Source organism: Anarhichas minor, unplaced genomic scaffold (assembly GCF_050575085.1).
Source record: "Anarhichas minor isolate MPS153535 unplaced genomic scaffold, ASM5057508v1 ptg000046l, whole genome shotgun sequence".
Classification (NCBI taxonomy): domain Eukaryota; kingdom Metazoa; phylum Chordata; class Actinopteri; order Perciformes; family Anarhichadidae; genus Anarhichas; species Anarhichas minor.
In genome coordinates this window covers 595,736-613,975 of record NW_027466492.1, presented here as the reverse complement: position 1 = coordinate 613,975, position 18,240 = coordinate 595,736, and the positions used below count along the sequence as shown (strand labels likewise).

The 18,240-nt window shown below is 40.8% G+C and overlaps 1 protein-coding gene across 1 annotated transcript; it reads left to right on the top strand.

Annotated features, from left to right (window-relative positions):
- Positions 1-595: 595 nt before the first annotated feature.
- bbc3 (BCL2 binding component 3) lies at positions 596-12,859 on the top strand. The gene is made up of 4 exons (XM_076111974.1): positions 596-911; positions 2,225-2,612; positions 7,424-7,629; positions 10,488-12,859. The coding sequence occupies exons 2-4, from the start codon at positions 2,237-2,239 to the stop codon at positions 10,581-10,583; spliced, it is 678 nt and encodes a 225-aa protein (XP_075968089.1). The 5' UTR covers positions 596-911; positions 2,225-2,236; the 3' UTR covers positions 10,584-12,859.
- Positions 12,860-18,240: the final 5,381 nt, after the last annotated feature.

Below are 18,240 nucleotides of genomic sequence, written 5' to 3'. Positions count from 1 at the left end.
ACATTTGTGTTTTGTTTTTATATAATGCAAATGCACACATACGAGTCGGCTACATACAGTCTTTTGTAAAACTGATAATGTGCACACTTTTACATTTCTGGCATACATGATGCCAAGGTAATTTCTATGTTTTCCTTTTAATTTGCCCATATTTCACACTGATTCACACAAAATTGCTATTGTTTTCACTGTCTCAACAAATTGATTAACTTAACAGTAAGAGAGAATGATAAAAATAAAAACCATGTACTGCAAAAATGAGGAAACATAAATAAAATGGAAACAAATATGTACAATATATCTGTTTTTCAAATGAAAAAGTTTGTGCGGAATGTGCCAACTATTGACCAAGGAGTGTGCCAAAGTTCCTTTGCATGATGAATTAAATCAAGACGAAGTAATTTATTCAAAAGGGGTGTTTAAATGTCGGCTAATCTTCAACACAAAAACATTTAAACAACAACAACAAACATAGCAAGAAACAATAATTATCCTGCTGGGTTCAAAAAAGGATCACTTGGGGTTTTACTCTGAAAATTCACACCGGACGTGAGCTCATCTTCATCTGTGTTTACAAAGAGTCTCAAAGCAGGAGAAAATCACTCAGACCGAACAGCTCGAACAGAGACGAGCACCGTGAACGAGGTGCTCCGTTATTCGGTACATATTGTCGCTATTTATTTGTTTTGATGGGTTAATATAACAGAAAACCAGGACAAATATTATCCAAAACCTTCATAAACCGGGAAACTCGACATGGAATGACACATTTTCACCGGAGGGGACTTTTAACATCGTCTTGTGATCCTTCGCCGGTTGTTTTGGCACATTGGTATCCCTTCTGATGTGCACCTGTTCCGGCCGGTTTCTGACCCGCTGACAGCCTCAACACGGAGCGTCAGATCGACCAAGTAAGAAAAACTTAATTGTAAATTAATTTACGCTATTTTTACAGCTGCAGAAGTTGGTTTAGAATGTGATAGCTTTAAGTTGCATCATCTGTCCGACTGTCAGGGGAAAAGATCGACCTCTTCGACTGGACCACTTTTCTTTTTTCTATTGGTCAGTGATGTTCTCCGACACTTTCGTGTAGTTTATTTTCAGACTAGTCCCGACTTGTTAGATTCAGTAATGTAGCAACATTTGCGGGAAAACGTAAGATAACGTTTAGGCTTGGCGATACCTGTTATAACTGTTATTATGCTAATATGTTTCGCAGTATGTGCGAAACGGTGGTGGATTGTCAAAAAAAAAAAAAAAAAACTTATTTACTAATAATAATAATTAAACATTAATGATTTAATGATTTTACTGATTAAACTTCAAGTAGGTCCTTCGTTTGCCTAATGGTTATTTTATATTTACACTACTTTTCTCATTTATATTCGGACGTTATTTCGTAATTCTGACCCAAAATAACCGTGTTATTTTTTTTTTGGGGGGGGGGGGGGGCGACATTTATATTTACACAATTATCTGCTATGAACAATTATATTTATCCTTGATATCATCACTTACTGCCGTTAGAACGGACGAGAGAGACCCGCGTGGCTCGCCTCTCAGTGTTTGTGTGCGCCTGTGCGCTTCCTCGTGCTCGGACTGCACGGATCTGTTTACAAACAAGTCTCGTGCTCTCCTGAACGGGGAGCCGCAGCTGCCCCCTAGCGGCCGTTAGAGGAAAATCTAGGTCGGTGGGTCAAACTGGAAGTGGAGAAAGAAAAACAATGGTGCTAAAATTAGAACCGTGGATACATTTTTATTTATAAATATTTATTGGACGCATGTTTTCTCTCACGGTGTCAAGTTAACCTACAATTTGATTTCTGGTGTTTACATTTTTTAATGAATTTATTATTTATTATTAATGTATTATTATCATTAATGTATTATTATCATTTCATTTTTAATGAATATACTTTTTCAAAAATAGTTGTTCAAGTTTTTTTGTTTTAAGTATTTATTTGTGGTTTGTACACATTTTTCACACATTTTAAAATTATTTTTTATTTCATATATTTTTCAGATTAACATGTGTTTCAAACTTGTTTTGAGGCAGCAGAACTCGCTTACCTCAGGGTGTGTAACTTGTTTCTAAATGTAACACTTTAAGGAGTTTAGCATATTTGCTAACGTTTGAAGAATGATACAAGAATGATTCTTGCAGTTTAAAAGCAGCTAAGTGTCATTTATTTACATAAGTGGCATGTCTGTGTGTGTGTTTTAGTCTACTACTGAGATGGCCCGCGCAGAGACCATCGAGAACGTTGGGGAGACTGGAGGAAGAGGAGGAAATGACCCTCTTCCTCGCCACCACATCTGCAGCATGGAGCTGCCCCGCCCCTTCTACAACTGTCCCGGCATGCTCACCACTACAGCCTTCAGCTCTGGGACCGCCACACACCGCCACAACAACCACCACCTGCCCCCTCTGCAGGCTCTCTATCTGTCGTACCCGCTGCCTTACCCCCACCCGGAGGACCAGGACGAGGCCCGGACTCACCAGCGGTCACCTGCGTTGTCGCCCACGCCTCCACGTTCGCCACTCCGCAATCGGAGGGAAGGGAGGGGCAGAGCCGAGGTAGCACCCAGTGCCTTTACAGGAGAGCAGTCAGGTAAGATAAAAGCATTCACTTATAATTAAATAAAACGACAAACAGTGGCTGTGGCTCAGTGGTAGAGCAGGGTCGTCCTTCAATCAGAGGATTGGCGGTTCGATCCCCGGCTCTGCCAATGTAACGGCAAGCACATCAGTAACAGAGCCAGCGGTGATTTAGCGTTAGCGCTGCAGGAAAAACAAGCTGCAGATGATCAGCAGCGGAGGACCGTTTCTGACAAAAACGTGACCCGACCCCACACGGCGCAGTTTGCCTTTCAGAGAGGGAGAGTGTCGGTTATGCGTGCGTACTGTGCTTCCATGACAGGAGAGTGTTTGGGCAGTGTTGATAGGTGGGACAGGTGGAGGGATGTGTTACTGTCACAGGGATAAACATGTGAGTCTCTCTGGGCCTCCCGTTACCACTGTGCTGTCATAAAACTAGGAAAAACTGCCCAAACCGGTTTGTTCACCAGACAATGTCCAATGTCTGGCTGGCTTGAGGTTACAAGGTGTGAGGAGGAGGAGGAGGAGGAGGAGGAGGGGGAGATAATAACAGAAACTAATACAGTAATAAATTATTTTGACTCAAATGAGGGAATAATGGAAAGGAAAAATGTATACTGTGCTCTTTAGTATTGTTTAGGTATTTGGGGAATTAAAGCTGAAAAATGTCTTCAATTGTTAATCCATGCCCCCCCCCCCCCCACAGCAGTTTGTTTCTCTCCATTAAAACAGTTCTTCCACCATCGCAGTCAGCGAGTGGTTCCCTCGGGCTGCAGAAGTGTATTATTTCTCAGTGTTTGAGTTGGGCAAAGAGTGAGACACCTTTGTTATTAACACCGGATGACTCACTGGAGAGTCAGTCTGAACTTCTGTGTTCCCGGAGGGGAATTTCGGAGGCCCGTAGAAAGGGAAATTAGGGTGGCGGCACAGGAAAGGCAGGTTTGCGTTTGGCACCGAACTGCAGTGTTGTGACAGATTTGTAACAATGTAAACGGATAAGTTACCCCCCACCTCTCCTCCCCTCTCAGCTGCAGGTCATCTGTGCATCTCGGGCATGTTCAGACTTGTCCTCCGCAGCACAGCCTCTGGCTGCAGCACAGAGACAAAGCTGCTGCATTTCCTGCTGCTCTGGGCGCTCAGCCAGGCAGCACAAAGTCAAGTCAGTTGTACTTAAATGTGGACGCTCACTTTGAAGCCATTTATCTCGTCGGCTAGTTATGTTTGTCGGTTGGTTTTGTTTGTCGGACTTACGGTTTGTTAATCAGGCTTATCAGTCAGTCTACTAATCACACAGTCAAGCAGTCAGTGGGCTTGTTATCTAGTCAGTGAGTGAGTCAATTGTTCTGTACTAGCAACCTAGTTAAATAATGAACTCATTAATCAGTCAGATGACAGCCAGTCAGTGTAATTAGCCAGCTAGTTATTTTATTAGTCAGTTGTCGGGCGATGAATATTAACATAATGATGATAAACTTTATTTATATAGCAGATTTCATGACATAAAATGCAGCTCAAAGTGCTTTACAAGAGATACAAATCAATATCGCAGGTATTTAAAAAAGAAAGAACACAAAGAGCGAAAAACAATTAAATAATAAAGTCCCAAGAAAAACTTAAGAAATAGGACGATAACAATGATTTTAAGATCTAAAGACCATAAAACAAGAATGAGAAATGAATATCAAATAACAAGGATGTTAGACAAAGGTGGAATTGATTAAAAGAAAACTAATTTTTCTTTTTCTTAAAGCTCTCAACAGAAGTTGCCTGTCTTGTTTGTGAAGGGGGTTTTAGTCATTGCTGACCCATTCAGCGAGCCAGGAGGGAGAGCTCCCTCAGATAACCAATCAGAGAGGTCTGAAGGTGCTGAACCGGTCAGGGCGCTGAAGATAAGAACGAGTTCTGAGATCAGTCCTCACTGTTACAGGTCAACACTTTATTGATGACCGTTCTGGTGTAACATGTTCTCATTTGTTAGAATTCTTGCTGCTGCATTGTGAACAAGTTGCAACATATCAGTGTTTTAGGTTTTTTTGGGGCGGGAAAATAAATAGGTGTGGCTCGACTTTTTTGCGTCTTCCAAAAATAATGAAATGTTGATAATCAGAATCACTTATCCCAGATCATCTGTAATAAGACAGTCACTAAATTAGTGAGTTATTGGTTGTGTTGTTTTTGTTGTTGGTTAATTTGTCAACTACTTCTAGTTAATCAGTCGGTTAATTAGTCCTTTGTTAGTTAAGTAACAACAGAAGTCATGTTGGTTATCCAGCTCACTGTTAATCTTTTATCAGGTTAAGTCTGTTTTGATTTTTAACAGTAACCAGGTCACCCCCCCCCCCCTTTAACTGGTCACCTTGTCAGTCTGTCAGCCAATCAAACAGACAGGTTCACCCCTCCCAGCCCCGCCCCCTCTCCTCCCGACACCCTATCACAGCTCAGCCCTCTCGCTCTGCCGGCCAATCACACAGAGACGTCTCTGCCAGCACTGCCTCAGAGTTACCTTGGCAACAAGCCAGGGTTTCCCGTTTGTTTGTTTGTTTTCTAGCGCTCTCTCTTTCTCTCTCTCTCTCTCTCCTTCTCTCTCCATCTCTGTCTAGTCACCTGCATCTTTAGAGGATCAGCCCTAATCCTCCTAGCAAAGCACATGCTGTGGTTGCCAGGGGTGCCCGTTTCTGTGGCAACTAGGGTTGTTGGCCGCCGCGGGCACGGAGACAGAAAAGATGAAAACACACGTGTTAGTACAGGTTATATGATTATCTGAAGGAGAACGTGTTAGTGAACCACACAGGGCCAAAGACATGGGCAGTCAATGCAATATAATACGATATAATACACATATAATACACATATAATACTATGTAATACACATGTAATACACATGTAATACACATATAATACACATATAATACACATATAATACAATACAATACACATATAAAACAATATAATACACATATAAAACAATATAAAACAATATAATACACATATAATACTATATAATACACATATACTACAATATAATATACATATGCTACAATATAATACACATATAATACACATATAATACAATATAATATACATATGCTACAATATAATACACATATAATACTATATAATGCAATATAATACACATATAAAACAATATAATACAATACAATACACATATAAAACAATATAATACACATATAAAACAATATAAAACAATATAATACACATAAAACAATATAATACACATATAAAACAATATAAAACAATATAATACACATAAAACAATATAAAACAATATAATACAATATAATACAATACAATACACATATAAAACAATATAATACACATATAAAACAATATAAAACAATATAATACACATATAATACTATATAATACACATATACTACAATATAATATACATATGCTACAATATAATACACATATAATACTATATAATACACATATAATACAATATAATATACATATGCTACAATATAATACACATATAATACTATATAATGCAATATAATACACATATAAAACAATATAATACACAAATATAATACACATATAATGCAATATAATACACATATATAATACACATGTAAAAGAAATTAATCCTTAGATCAATCCTGTCTTAAGTGAGTGGAAAATAATTAATTAAAATTCTATCTGATTAAATTACAATTGTAAAGTACTTTAAAATGTGTCTTGTTTTACAAGTAAGAAGGAATTATGAAATTCATAAAGAGAATATAGAAGACGTGTTACGATAAATAAATCATGAGGATGACACTCTTCTACATAAAAAGGTTTAACTGATTAAAGAAGCAAAGTTAAGCAAGAAAAAAGCAAGTATGTTTACACAAATGGAAAAGAAACAAACATGTTAATCCTTTTTCAGAAAATGTGTTCCAACAGCCCAGCTCTCATAACATGGTAATAATGTAGTAGCTTGAGGCCTGTTAGTCACGTTAACGTGGTCAGACAGAAGCTAACCGGTGTCTGCCTGCCTTTAAAGAAACATACAAACAAAAAGTCTGTAAACACAACAAACACACACACATTCAGTTCTTCTCTATACCAGACTTATTAAGCAGATTAAGAGATTACTCTCCCAAGTTCCATTAAGAGGAAAATAAGTCACCAGATCCGGCTTCTTAACAAATATGTGTGTGGCCGGAGAACTAAACAACCGGGAACCGCAGGAACTGTTTGCACTATTTTTTTTTAAATGTCAAAAGTCAAGAAAATTCATGTTATTTCTGCATCAAATACGATAAACCCTCTTAAATCTATTTTGTTCTCTCTATGCGATCAAAAACATGCATGTGCAATATATAATATTATAAATGTATAATACATGTGCACGCAATATTTTCACCTGTATGGTTATCTATCTCGGTTCAGCGATGATTTCTGGTGAGGTCTGTGCATGATGTTGTTGGACGTGTGAGGTCTCTCTGTTGCCTGTACAGCCTGCCCATGTGTCACTATGTGTGCACAGACCCCCCCCCCCCCCCCCCCCCCCCCCCCCCCACACACACACACACACACACACACACACACACACTTGAACTGTCTACCATTAGTGTGTAAGGAGGCTATTAATGCATGCCGCTTGTTGAGAATCAATTAAGCATAACCAGAGGCTCCGCGTACCCAATAAAGTGCCTCTGTCTGCTCATACATGAAGAGACAGAAGCACAAGAGAGAGACAGAGAGTCAGAGGCATGATGCAAAACTGTCCAAGTAAAATGAGTGAGAAATGAATATTTTCTTTTTTGTGTGTGTCTTGTTCTCTGAACTCATTTTTGCCTCCTCTCGCTCCAGCATCGCACAGAGACGAGCGCCAGGACGCCTCCAGCCGGCAGGGACCTCTACCGGACCTGCTGCCCCAGAACGAGCTCCCATCCTGGGCTTCCCCACGTCGCAGAGTCCCCGGAGAGGAGGCAGCGCAGGAGGTGGAAGTCAGGAGAGTGGCCGACCAGCTGAGGGCCATTGGAGATGAGTTTAACACCACGGTCCTCCACAGAGCGGTAAGAGGGCGGGGCCCCGGGCTTCCATGTGTCATTTATAGCGTGTTTAGTTCGTATTTAATGTCGATGAGTTAATATGTGACCCGTGAAAATGATTTTATGATGACAATTCCAGCAGATCAGCTGACCGTATTTATTTTTCAAATGAGCCTATGATTGGCTTTGTCGCACTTTTAATGCGTTTTTTCCCGCTGTTATATGAGGCTTAAATCATAACAATATCACTTTAGACACAACAATAACCGCTACGCCGTCTCTGCTCTGCTCATTTACAATTGAAACGTTCGTCAGTGTAACAGAAGGTCACAATTGTGTGTGTGTGTGTGTGTGTGTGTGTGTGTGTGTGTGTGTGTGTGTGTGTGTGTGTGCGCTGAGGACAAATCAATACTTACATACAGTTTTTTTTTCTCTCGCTTTACTTTCTATTTTTTTATTGTTGATCTTTATACAAATTACAGTCACACTGAAAAGTCTCTCTGCCTCCCTCCTCTCCTCTCTCTCTCTTTCCTTCTTCTTCTCTCTAGAAAGAAAAATGTTTTGAGAAACTTTAATATGCACAGTCGTCCATATTCCTTCCTTTCTTCTCTCCCTCATCCTTCCTCCCTTCTCACCATCTTCTCCTCTCTTTTGTATTTTAGTTTCTGTCCTCATCACTCTTGCTCCACCCTCCACATGGATTTAATAACTGTATTCGCACAACAGCTTTTCAGAAACAACAAACAAAGACATGACGCGCTCAAACAATACGATACAGCTTAAATGATAATATGTTCCTCCTGTCTATCTCCTTCCTTTTATTGTCACTTCTTCATCTCACCCCTCCCTCCCTCTGTACTCTAGATCGCGTGAGGAGTTGGCAGCAACTCTCCGCCTTCTCCCCCACCACACACACACACACACACACACTCTTCCCCGTTGCGCTCTCTCTCTCTCTCTCTCTCTCTCTCTCTCTCTCTCTCTCTCTCGCTCTCTCTCTCTCTCTCTCTCTCTCTCTCTCTCTCTCTCCTTCACCATCCCGCTTCGTGCACACAAACAAAGACGACGTCACCTAGTCTTGACTCACTCTTCAGGAGGATGTAACTGCGCCTGTTGCAGACATGTTGAGCAGGTTTCTGAGACCGCTGCTCTCATTGAACTGTGTGTGTGTGTGTGTGTGTGTGTGCATGACAAAGACAGACAGACAGATACTGTATTCCCCGAGGGGAATTTGGGTAAATTGTGTGTGGTGTTTACAACCCGGGCCGGGGCCGAAAGCACAGCCAGGCACTTTTTCTAAAAGGAGCAGTTTGAAACAAAAGGAGCGAGTGAAGGAGGGATGGAGATTGTGAGGGGAGGGGGGGGGTTAACCACAGGCACGTGAGAGGTTCAGAGCAGCATCTTTTGACACAGACACACACTTGTTTATCCTCTCGTTCAAGCTGTTGTGTGTTGCTCATAATTCCCCACCATGCAGACATGCAGTCGCTCTTTCTCTCCTGCTACTTCTCCATCACTCCTCTCCCCGAGCATGACATCATGTTTCCTCTGGCTTTACGAGAAATCAAATAATACGCTTTTCTTTTTTTCTTTTTTTCTCTCCGCCCAGGTTGTCATTATGTTGTTTTCAGACGATCCTTTTTGTTTTTTTACATGTGGTTGGTGTTCAGAAATGCCTCAGCAGCTCAGACAGCTCTGCGAGTGAGACCTGTGAGAACAGTAACAGTAAAACTCGTTAAACCCTCTGAACCCCAAGAACGGGAGAAAAGAAAAACACCTTTAAACAATCGCCAAAACTACACCGTCTACCACAGCCACAAGCTGTAAAACACGACATTATCGTCAGATTTTCATCTTGCCGACGGTCCTCGAACACATCGTGTGTGACAAGCGCCTCCAGCAGAAAAACAGCCAAAACGAAGCCTAAAATTATGATATTTCATGTCTCATTTAAAGTATTTGCTAAAACCACATACTGTAAAAAAAAAAAACATAAAATTCTGCACTCCTCAGCGCAATTGAGAAGCCATGTCTGACTCGGCTGAGACCAACAGTCACAAAGATTTTCTGTGAAACGTCAACAGAACTGTAGGCTGCTGAACACAGAGCTACAGGAGAGTAGAGGTTGTAAAACATGTGAACAGTTCAATATTTATAGAGCACGTGGAGCCTCTAACGGTGGCAACACTTGTGGAAAAATGTTTTTAAATTTTTGTAAAATCAATTATCAAAGAAATTCAACTTGCTTTTTTTGTTGTTGTCCTTTTTATGATTTATGGCATTATAACTGTGTTATACTGCACAAAAGACATGTTTGAGTTCTCTCTACTTCCAGCCATGCATGTGCTGTTTCCACAGAGGTGCAGGACTTGTATTATATATTGCAGTGAATATCAAGGCCACAGAGGGTAAAATGTGACTTAAGCAAAAAACGCCCCGAAACTGCTCAGAGGTCAGAGGTTAAACACAGATAAAGGTTCCAACATGTTCGTAGATATCTAAATAGATTTTAAACTGTCTCTCTTAGCTGCTGCTTCACATTTGCCGACAGGGACAAAAGGACACAGCATTGACTTGCATTAAGTTACAATCGCATGATCACAAGTCCATCTCGGCGTGTGAGCTCGTTTGTAGGTCAAGTCAATAAATGCGCATTTTTTAGCATCTAGGCGCGCCTCAAAAAAGGTCAGATAATGAATAATCAGACATGTTTTATTAAACATCCGTGCATTCATCAGGCATTATGTCCTCGAGTCGTTCTTCTGTAATTATGTCCCTTTCTCCTGGAGAGCGTTTCTTCAGGATAAAACAATGAAGTGATGGCATTTTGTGGTAATTCTAGTTTGGAGTGACATCTCTTCCTGTCTGCCCCCCCTTCACAGCACGCTGCCCCCCAATGGCAGGACTGGAGGGACGCCTGCCGAGGACTCCTCAACTTCATCACCCAGACCCTCAGCACTCTCTACAGGCTCACGTAGAGAGAGACGCCTCGTCACCGAGCCGCCGGACTGCAGCTACTAGTGAACGGACTGGTCGCTGCGCTCCGTTTGAATCCGGAGGATTAACGTGGCCTGGAATCAAAAACATTTTCGTGGGGACAAAGAATTCAAGGAGTCCGTCAGTCAGTCTGCTGGTACGGACTGCAGCTGACGGACAGACGGTCCCTTTCCTACCTGTATATTTTGTAAAATCCACTTGCTTTCGCTGTCTTTGTCTCGGTTCTCGTCTCCTGTGCGTGTCTGTGTGTGTGTGTGTGTGCATGGACGACGTGGGTCAAACGAATAAATTGTGTTTACTGAGATTTCAGCACAAAATGGGAAAATGCAGATATTTCTAAATGTCTATACCACAGACAGGTCTGTTTTAAAGTGACCTGTTTTGAGAGTCTTCATTATCTTGTGGAGCTTTTTCATTCAGCTTTAATATCAGCCACCATTTCTAATTTGATTTCAAATGGTCGATATCGCTCCAAAATTCTTCTGTTTGATTGTGTAAACATGATTTGACCTTCGTCTGTCGCGTCTCTGTCTTACATACTGTGAAACTGGACGCTGTTTTTGCATCGCAGGGAATAAAAAGGGTGTCATATCCCACAGGATGAGCCTCTCTGACTGCTTCGTTCCGTCATACGACGACGTGCCTTTCCCCTTAGCGCTCTGTTGAGTCCCTAATCTCCGAAACTAGGACAGTCACACGCATTCAAAGAAACACACACACACACACACGCTCTTCCAATGCAATTTGTTTGCAGGTGTCATTTGCACCGCATTCAAATGCTCCGGCGTCAGCATGGTCTGAGGTCATCCGAGGACAGACGTAGCGTGATTCTCCCGCCACGCGTTGGGCCACTGTACATTCCTCCGTTCACCGCTGCCAGTGTTGGGAGCTGGCAGGGTCTCGACCCCCCCCCCCCCCCCACCCTCCCGCGTCGACAGTGTTTATAGTTACTTGATCGTCTGTAAATACTCTTTTGGAAGATGAATCCTAACTAATGCGGACTTTAACAAAGTGCTGATGAAAGCGAGCGTGTTTACCGTGTTCGGGAGATCTTCTTTCTGAGCGGCCAGAGTTTGAATTTAAATCCAGTGGATTTGAGATGGTATTCCATGAGTTAAATGAAAAAATATATAATCTGGATCTTTTGATTGTTAAAGTATTTGATGATGTTTTTGTAAAATGACCCCCCCCCCCCCCCCCCCCATCGGTTGTGCGATAACTTTCACTGTAGTTTGTTTGGGAGAAAATGTTGAATTGCTCGTATTAAGAGCATAATTTATTTTGGACTGTAGCGCATCTGTAGCTTTTTTTTTTTTTTTTTTCTTTGTTTTTTATGTATTTATTTTGTTTCTTACATTCCTGATCAAAACTATGAATGAAGCTGTACTTGAGTTGTAAACTGTTAAAACAGAGATTGAATAAAAAGGGAGCTAAAGCGCTGCACCACACGCTGAGAGTGGATGCATCACTTTGAAAAGCAGAAGAAAAAAAAGTGAAATGATGTCCGCTTTAGAATTTGGTACTTTTTTTGTCCTCTGCAAGCAATACATGAAATGTCCCAATCATTTAAGACGGTACTGTGTTTTAAAGCAACAACAAGTGATGCATTGGCTTTCCATGCGTCTATCAGATGAGACGCAAAAGTACCAAAGTTCTCCCGTTTTATTCTCTTGAAACCACAAAGAAGAGTGATACTGACTGAACTAAAAACCCTGTAATGAAAAATAGAATTATTTCTGATGTGAATTTAAATCCCAAACTGTGTGCTACACCTGCTAAAACGACACGTTTATGTACTGTAACGTACTCTGGATTAAAGTGTCCACTTCGTGGAGTAGTACATTTTCCAAATCAGGAAACATTTGACTGAAACCTGGACCCTTTTGGATGCCACTCCCACTTGTCCTTAGCGACACTGTTTAGTTGTCTGAAGCCCAGGCCATTGTTTCTGATGTTTAAAGTCGTACCTGCAGATGCTCGGCTAGCAAGACGCTGAGCAGAGAACCAACGACGCTAGCTCCAGTAGACGCTTGTTTACTGCGTGTCGTTAGATCGGTTCGCTAGCAGTGCTTGTCATCACATAGTAACGTTAGGTGGTCCTGGTCCACACACACACACACACACCACCAACGACGCTCAGTGTCAGTCACATGCAGTGTGTATTTGCTGTTTTTCAACTTTTTTTCAATTGTAAACTTTCTACATGAATTTTGTACTTTTTTTCTCTTTTTTATACAATAAAGATAAGGAAACTATCTTCCCCTGTTTGGTGTTTTATGTCCAACATTAATAAATGGAGCACCCCAGTAGCTCACCTGGTAGAGCGGGCAGCCCATGCATTGAGTCCTTTCTGCAGCGGGCAGAGTTTAACAATGAGCCCTTTGCTGCATGGTGTTCCCTCTCTCCTTTCACTATGTAATATATGAAAAATAACCTTTAGAGAAAACTACATCAATGTCATATAATTTTAATTTATATGAAACCATTTGTGTCTGTTATCATATAATACTGTTTCAAGTAACAACTATTTCTAAAACAAGTTTTGTCGGAGCTGGCTGATGAAATGGAGAGTATAATGTGCTTTAATAGTTTTTATATTTTTTTTCCACACTTGTTACTGCACTTATTGAACAAAAACAACCGTTTTGGAGCTGTTCCTGGTAAGACTGACCAGACAGGAACTACAAGGACTGAAAGTTTTACGAGGAAACGTGTTCAATATTTTTTAAAGAGAAAGCTAACTTTTAGAAATCCCTGAGTAGAACATACAATACAATTGTAGATTAAACGTATGTTTGCAAATCAACTAATCAGGGGATTCCAGACACTGTTTGTATCTCCGGGAAGTAAGATCCAAAAACACACCTGCAATTACCGCGTATCGCCACAGGTGCCTCCAAAGAGAACTAAGTGGAGACCTTCAAGATTGTACGTGAAAGTACAAAAGTGTTCGCATCAAAATATACTTATTCTACCAAACATAAAAGTACTCATGATGCAGAATGGCCCATTTCAGAATTATTCATCAGAAATCATGTTTATTGCTAAGTATATTACACATACAAGGAATTTGGCTAGATGAATATACTGTATATAATAAACCAACTAATACATTTTATATATATGTATATATATATATACAGTATACATATATATATATATATTATTTATAAAGATGTGGTGCTGGAAATAGAAATACACAAGTAAAGTACAAGTACCTCAAAATTGTACTTCATTAACTGAGATAATGCAGGCTCAAGAGACTTATTGGTTAAATAAAGGTGAAATAAACCAAATGAGTAAATAAAGGATCTCCTTTACACTCCACAAAGGCACGGGGGTAGGATGATGACTTCGTTCTGCTTGGGGATGAACTTCACACGGTGGAAATGTCACTTTGCAATGACGCCACTCTCAGGCGAGGACAGCGGCAGTTTATTGGTTCGGCAGATGTTTACAGATGTTGGCGGCTGTCTGGGGTTTAGAGCAGTAGCCCTCTGGCCATGCGTGACAGTGGATGGACGAACAGCGCTGTGGTCTCCGTCACATCTGGAGAGCAGCACGGATTAGCAGACACGAGGTCAAGACCCTCGCTGCTCGCACACACACACACATACACAGATGCACCACAAGTGTTTACAATGATGGTCAACATGACAATCCGGGACAACATGCGCATCAAAATACTCCAGACCATGTTTTGATGCTCTTACAGAGGCCTTGAATAACCCTGGAACTGCACAGTGGATGCATTGTTATTGTATCATTTATTCATGTTGTTGTTCACATCACCTGGTTTATACACGTAACGTAATACAGCAGGAATATCTTTGTTTTTTTATCATTTACTGTCTGTTTTTATTTACAAATAAACAGATACTAAACACAACACGTACATAACTGGCAATTTAAAAAACAATGTGTTTAAAAAATGAAGAATGACACTTGAAGTGTTGTGATTACAGACTAAAATGACTCTCTGATGTTCCTTAACTGATCTTTGACTTTAGACCATTTTACTGACTTCTGAGTAATAATTTGTGTTATTTTCATAAAAATGAATGTTGGTAAATATAACACATTCATACGGGCCTCTACAAGAGCTCGACGTTTAGTCAGTCTTTCCTGGGGAACATACCCTGACATTATATTATATTAAGCTATTTTCATTTGATATATTATATCATTGGATTGTTACTAATGCGTAGGAAAAAAGCCAACCTGCATTTGAAGTGAGAACTCCAGATTTCTGCTTCCAAAATGAAGAAATATTTGCTGCTTTAATCTTTACAGCTGAAGCGGTTAGTTCATTAATTGATTAGTCAACATCAACAGAAAATATTTAAAAAAATAAAAAATGTCTTCATAATTTTAGTCTTTTTTTAAGTAACGGTTTTCCCAGCTTCTCAGATGTGCTATGAAATATTATATATATATATATTTTTACTATTTAATTTAACTTAGAAAATAATTGGCCGATTAATTAAGACTGAAAAGAACTGTGAGTTGCAGCCCCACTAATCTCTACATCCAACTATAAAGCGAGGAATCTCTGTGTGTTCTTTGCAAACCTCAAGAACCGCTCATCGGATCTACTTCACACTCTGTTGTTTTTTTCTTGGCTCCCCATGGTGCAATTTGAAGACACGTTCAATATTAATAAACTTTAGCTGTGGGGGCGGAGCTTCAAAGCTCTGTAGACTTGAGCTTGTCACCCACAGCGGGGCATTTCAGGCCACGGCTCGCTCGACAGCAGTTCACTTTTGCTGTTGGATGGTGAATATACTAAACTTCCTAGCAACACTTCAGCCGCCGGGAGCCAAGCAATGGGTTCGTATCAGGACAACGCTGTTCAGCAGCAACGCAAGCGCTGCACTAGTAATAAACAAACGCAGGAATTCACCAGTGTCTAAGGAATAGCAAAGACCTTCTGGCCAGCCAACACACAATAACACACCCTTCACTTCTATCTTTGTGAGGACACTTTGTTGATATAAAGTATTCTCTTTTCCCATTATCCTAACCGTAACCACTAAATACTTACGCTGAAACCTGAAACTAACTCTAACCTGAACCCTCAAACGGGCCTTTGAAGGTCCTTCCCATTACATTACAGTCATTTAGCAGACGCTTTTATCCAAAGCGACTTGCAATTCAGATTCTATCACATTTCTACACCGTAGGCACAGCTACGGGAGCAATTTTGGGGTTAAGTGTCTTGCTCAAGGACACATCGACATGCGACTAGCAGAGCCGGAGCCGGGGATCGAACCGCCGCCCCTCTGATTGAAGGACGGCCCTGCTATCCACTTAGCCACAGTCCACTTAGCGACAAAAATGTCGCCCCGAGTGACACACTCGGGGCGACATTTTTGTCGCTTCCCAAAGTGAGGAGCGACAAAAATGTCCTCACTTTCCAAAAGCGTCCTCAATCTGAAGGTCTAAAACTTCTAATGGTCCTCACAAAGATGGTTGTACAAGTAAAGACACACACACACACACTTGTCTGTTGCTGAGTCAACAGGCAGCATTGGGACCAGATATCCTCGGTTAAACTCCTCTGCAGAATGAGCCAATCACGCGACCCTCAGAGCCAAATCAGGGATCTGATTGGTTGCAACAACAGACACTTGGTCTTTGCTGCTAAGTGGAGAGAGTGACCACACAGCAGGAGCTCCGCACTGGGATTTAACTCTGTGTGTGTGTGTGTGTGTGTGTGTGTGTGTGTGTGTGTGTGTGTGTGTGTGTGTGTGTGTGTGTGTGTGTGTGTGTGTGTGTGTGTGTGTGAGAGAGAACAAGAGAGGACATGAAAGACAGAGAGCAGAGTCAGCATGAAGAGCGCATTGAATGTGTTGGCAGATAAGAGTTTAGGTTTAATTAAAGGGGCAGAATGAGCTTAAAGGGACATTCCGTAATTAATCTTCTCTCCTAATCCCAGGAAAAGAGAAGTGGCACTCTGTGCTGCCTAACAGCTCCTTTGGTTTTGTTCCTAAATCAGCCGTAAACACCAATCAAAAATAGACTTGTGTTGGTTAATATGTATTCATGGGAATTATTCAATTATTTTCTTATTCTCTCTGAACTTGCAATGAACCCGGTGTGTGAATGGACTCAATCCTGTCTTAATTCAAATCAATTGTCACACATTTCTGCAGCAGAAAGCCTCACGGGGGAATAAAAGTAGATATCAATTTAGTTACAGTAGGAATGTATCAAGGGACCAGGAGTCCTGAGTTTCACATTTGCTTCATCAGTCATTTATAGAGTGGTTGGTGTATTTTTTGTTGTTCAAATAAGCAATCAATTAATAATAACTAGTGCATAACTGGCAATTTAAAAACAATGTGTGTTTGGAAATTAAGAATAAAACCATAAAATGAATATGTGATAACTGATCAAAACATAGTCACAGATGATCCTTATTGTTTTGATCGATGATCTTTCAGCCTGGTAAGTCTTGCCATACACAATATCATGTTTTTTTTAATAGTAGATATCAAAGCATTATCACAGATGCATTGATGCACAATCTGCATTTTGCTGTTGTACCTGCAAATATAACTGTTAGTCAAATCTGTAACCAGGCTTGAATCTTATTAATTTGCAAAGAAACTAAATCTGTCAAATGGGGATATCGTTTTTGTGTTTTTATCATTTGGTCGATGGATTCATGCTTTGATTAGCCTCAGTCCTACTTAAAATGATGGTTCAAAAGTGTCAAATATGGACACTGACGTCCAGAGGCAGCGATTCCTTCTTTGTCTTCTTACAGTAAAATCTGTTACCTTTGAAATCTCCCTTTGGAGGATTTGTGTCATGTATGTATTCTTGGCTTCACACAACAAACAACACTGAACGTAATAGTGCTGATTTCTGCTAGGTGTCTTTCGCTCCCCGTTCCAAACAAAGAGGAGTTGAATCTCACCCGATTCTCCCCCCTGGCTCCCTGACAGTCAAGACAAGATGGCAGCGAAGATAACAAAAACAGGGATTTATCCATCTTGTGTCGTGCCTATAACTTTTCTATTAGCGGAAATGATTGGCTACTGAAGCAGTTGTCGCTCACTTGCGTCCGGTCACGAGGAGTCAGCAGTCACTGACGACTTATGCACTAGTTAATAAAACATTTTATTTATGAATCACTGCAACCACAACAGGTCCTAGAGCATACGGTGGTAAATGAGCACAAAATATATTTGGCTGAAGGGTCCAGTGGTGTGAGAGATTAGCTGTAGACAGGCGGACAGACAAACAGACACACGTGCAAGCACATGATCTCTCCTCAGGCTTACGCCTGGAAGAGATAAAAACAAACAAACAAACAAAGCGGTGGTGGGAATGAGATCCGGCAGTTTGAGAAGAGTCAGTCGTCTGTCTGGGGAATCTGTCACTCGTCCAAAAAGCTCAAATCACATGTAATTCACCTCAAAGTTTGCCACAGAATCGATTGGTTCCATTTTGAGCCACAGAGAGAAGCTGATCTTTGGTTGATGGACACCACCGTAGACATTTCCTGTTGCGGTTAAGGTCACATGTTTTGCGGGTCATTGTGGAAACGCTGCTTCAGCTCCCCATGAATGAAATGTATCTGAAGAGGCAACAACCTTCAATAAGTGGCCCTCATACACCTCTCCCTCT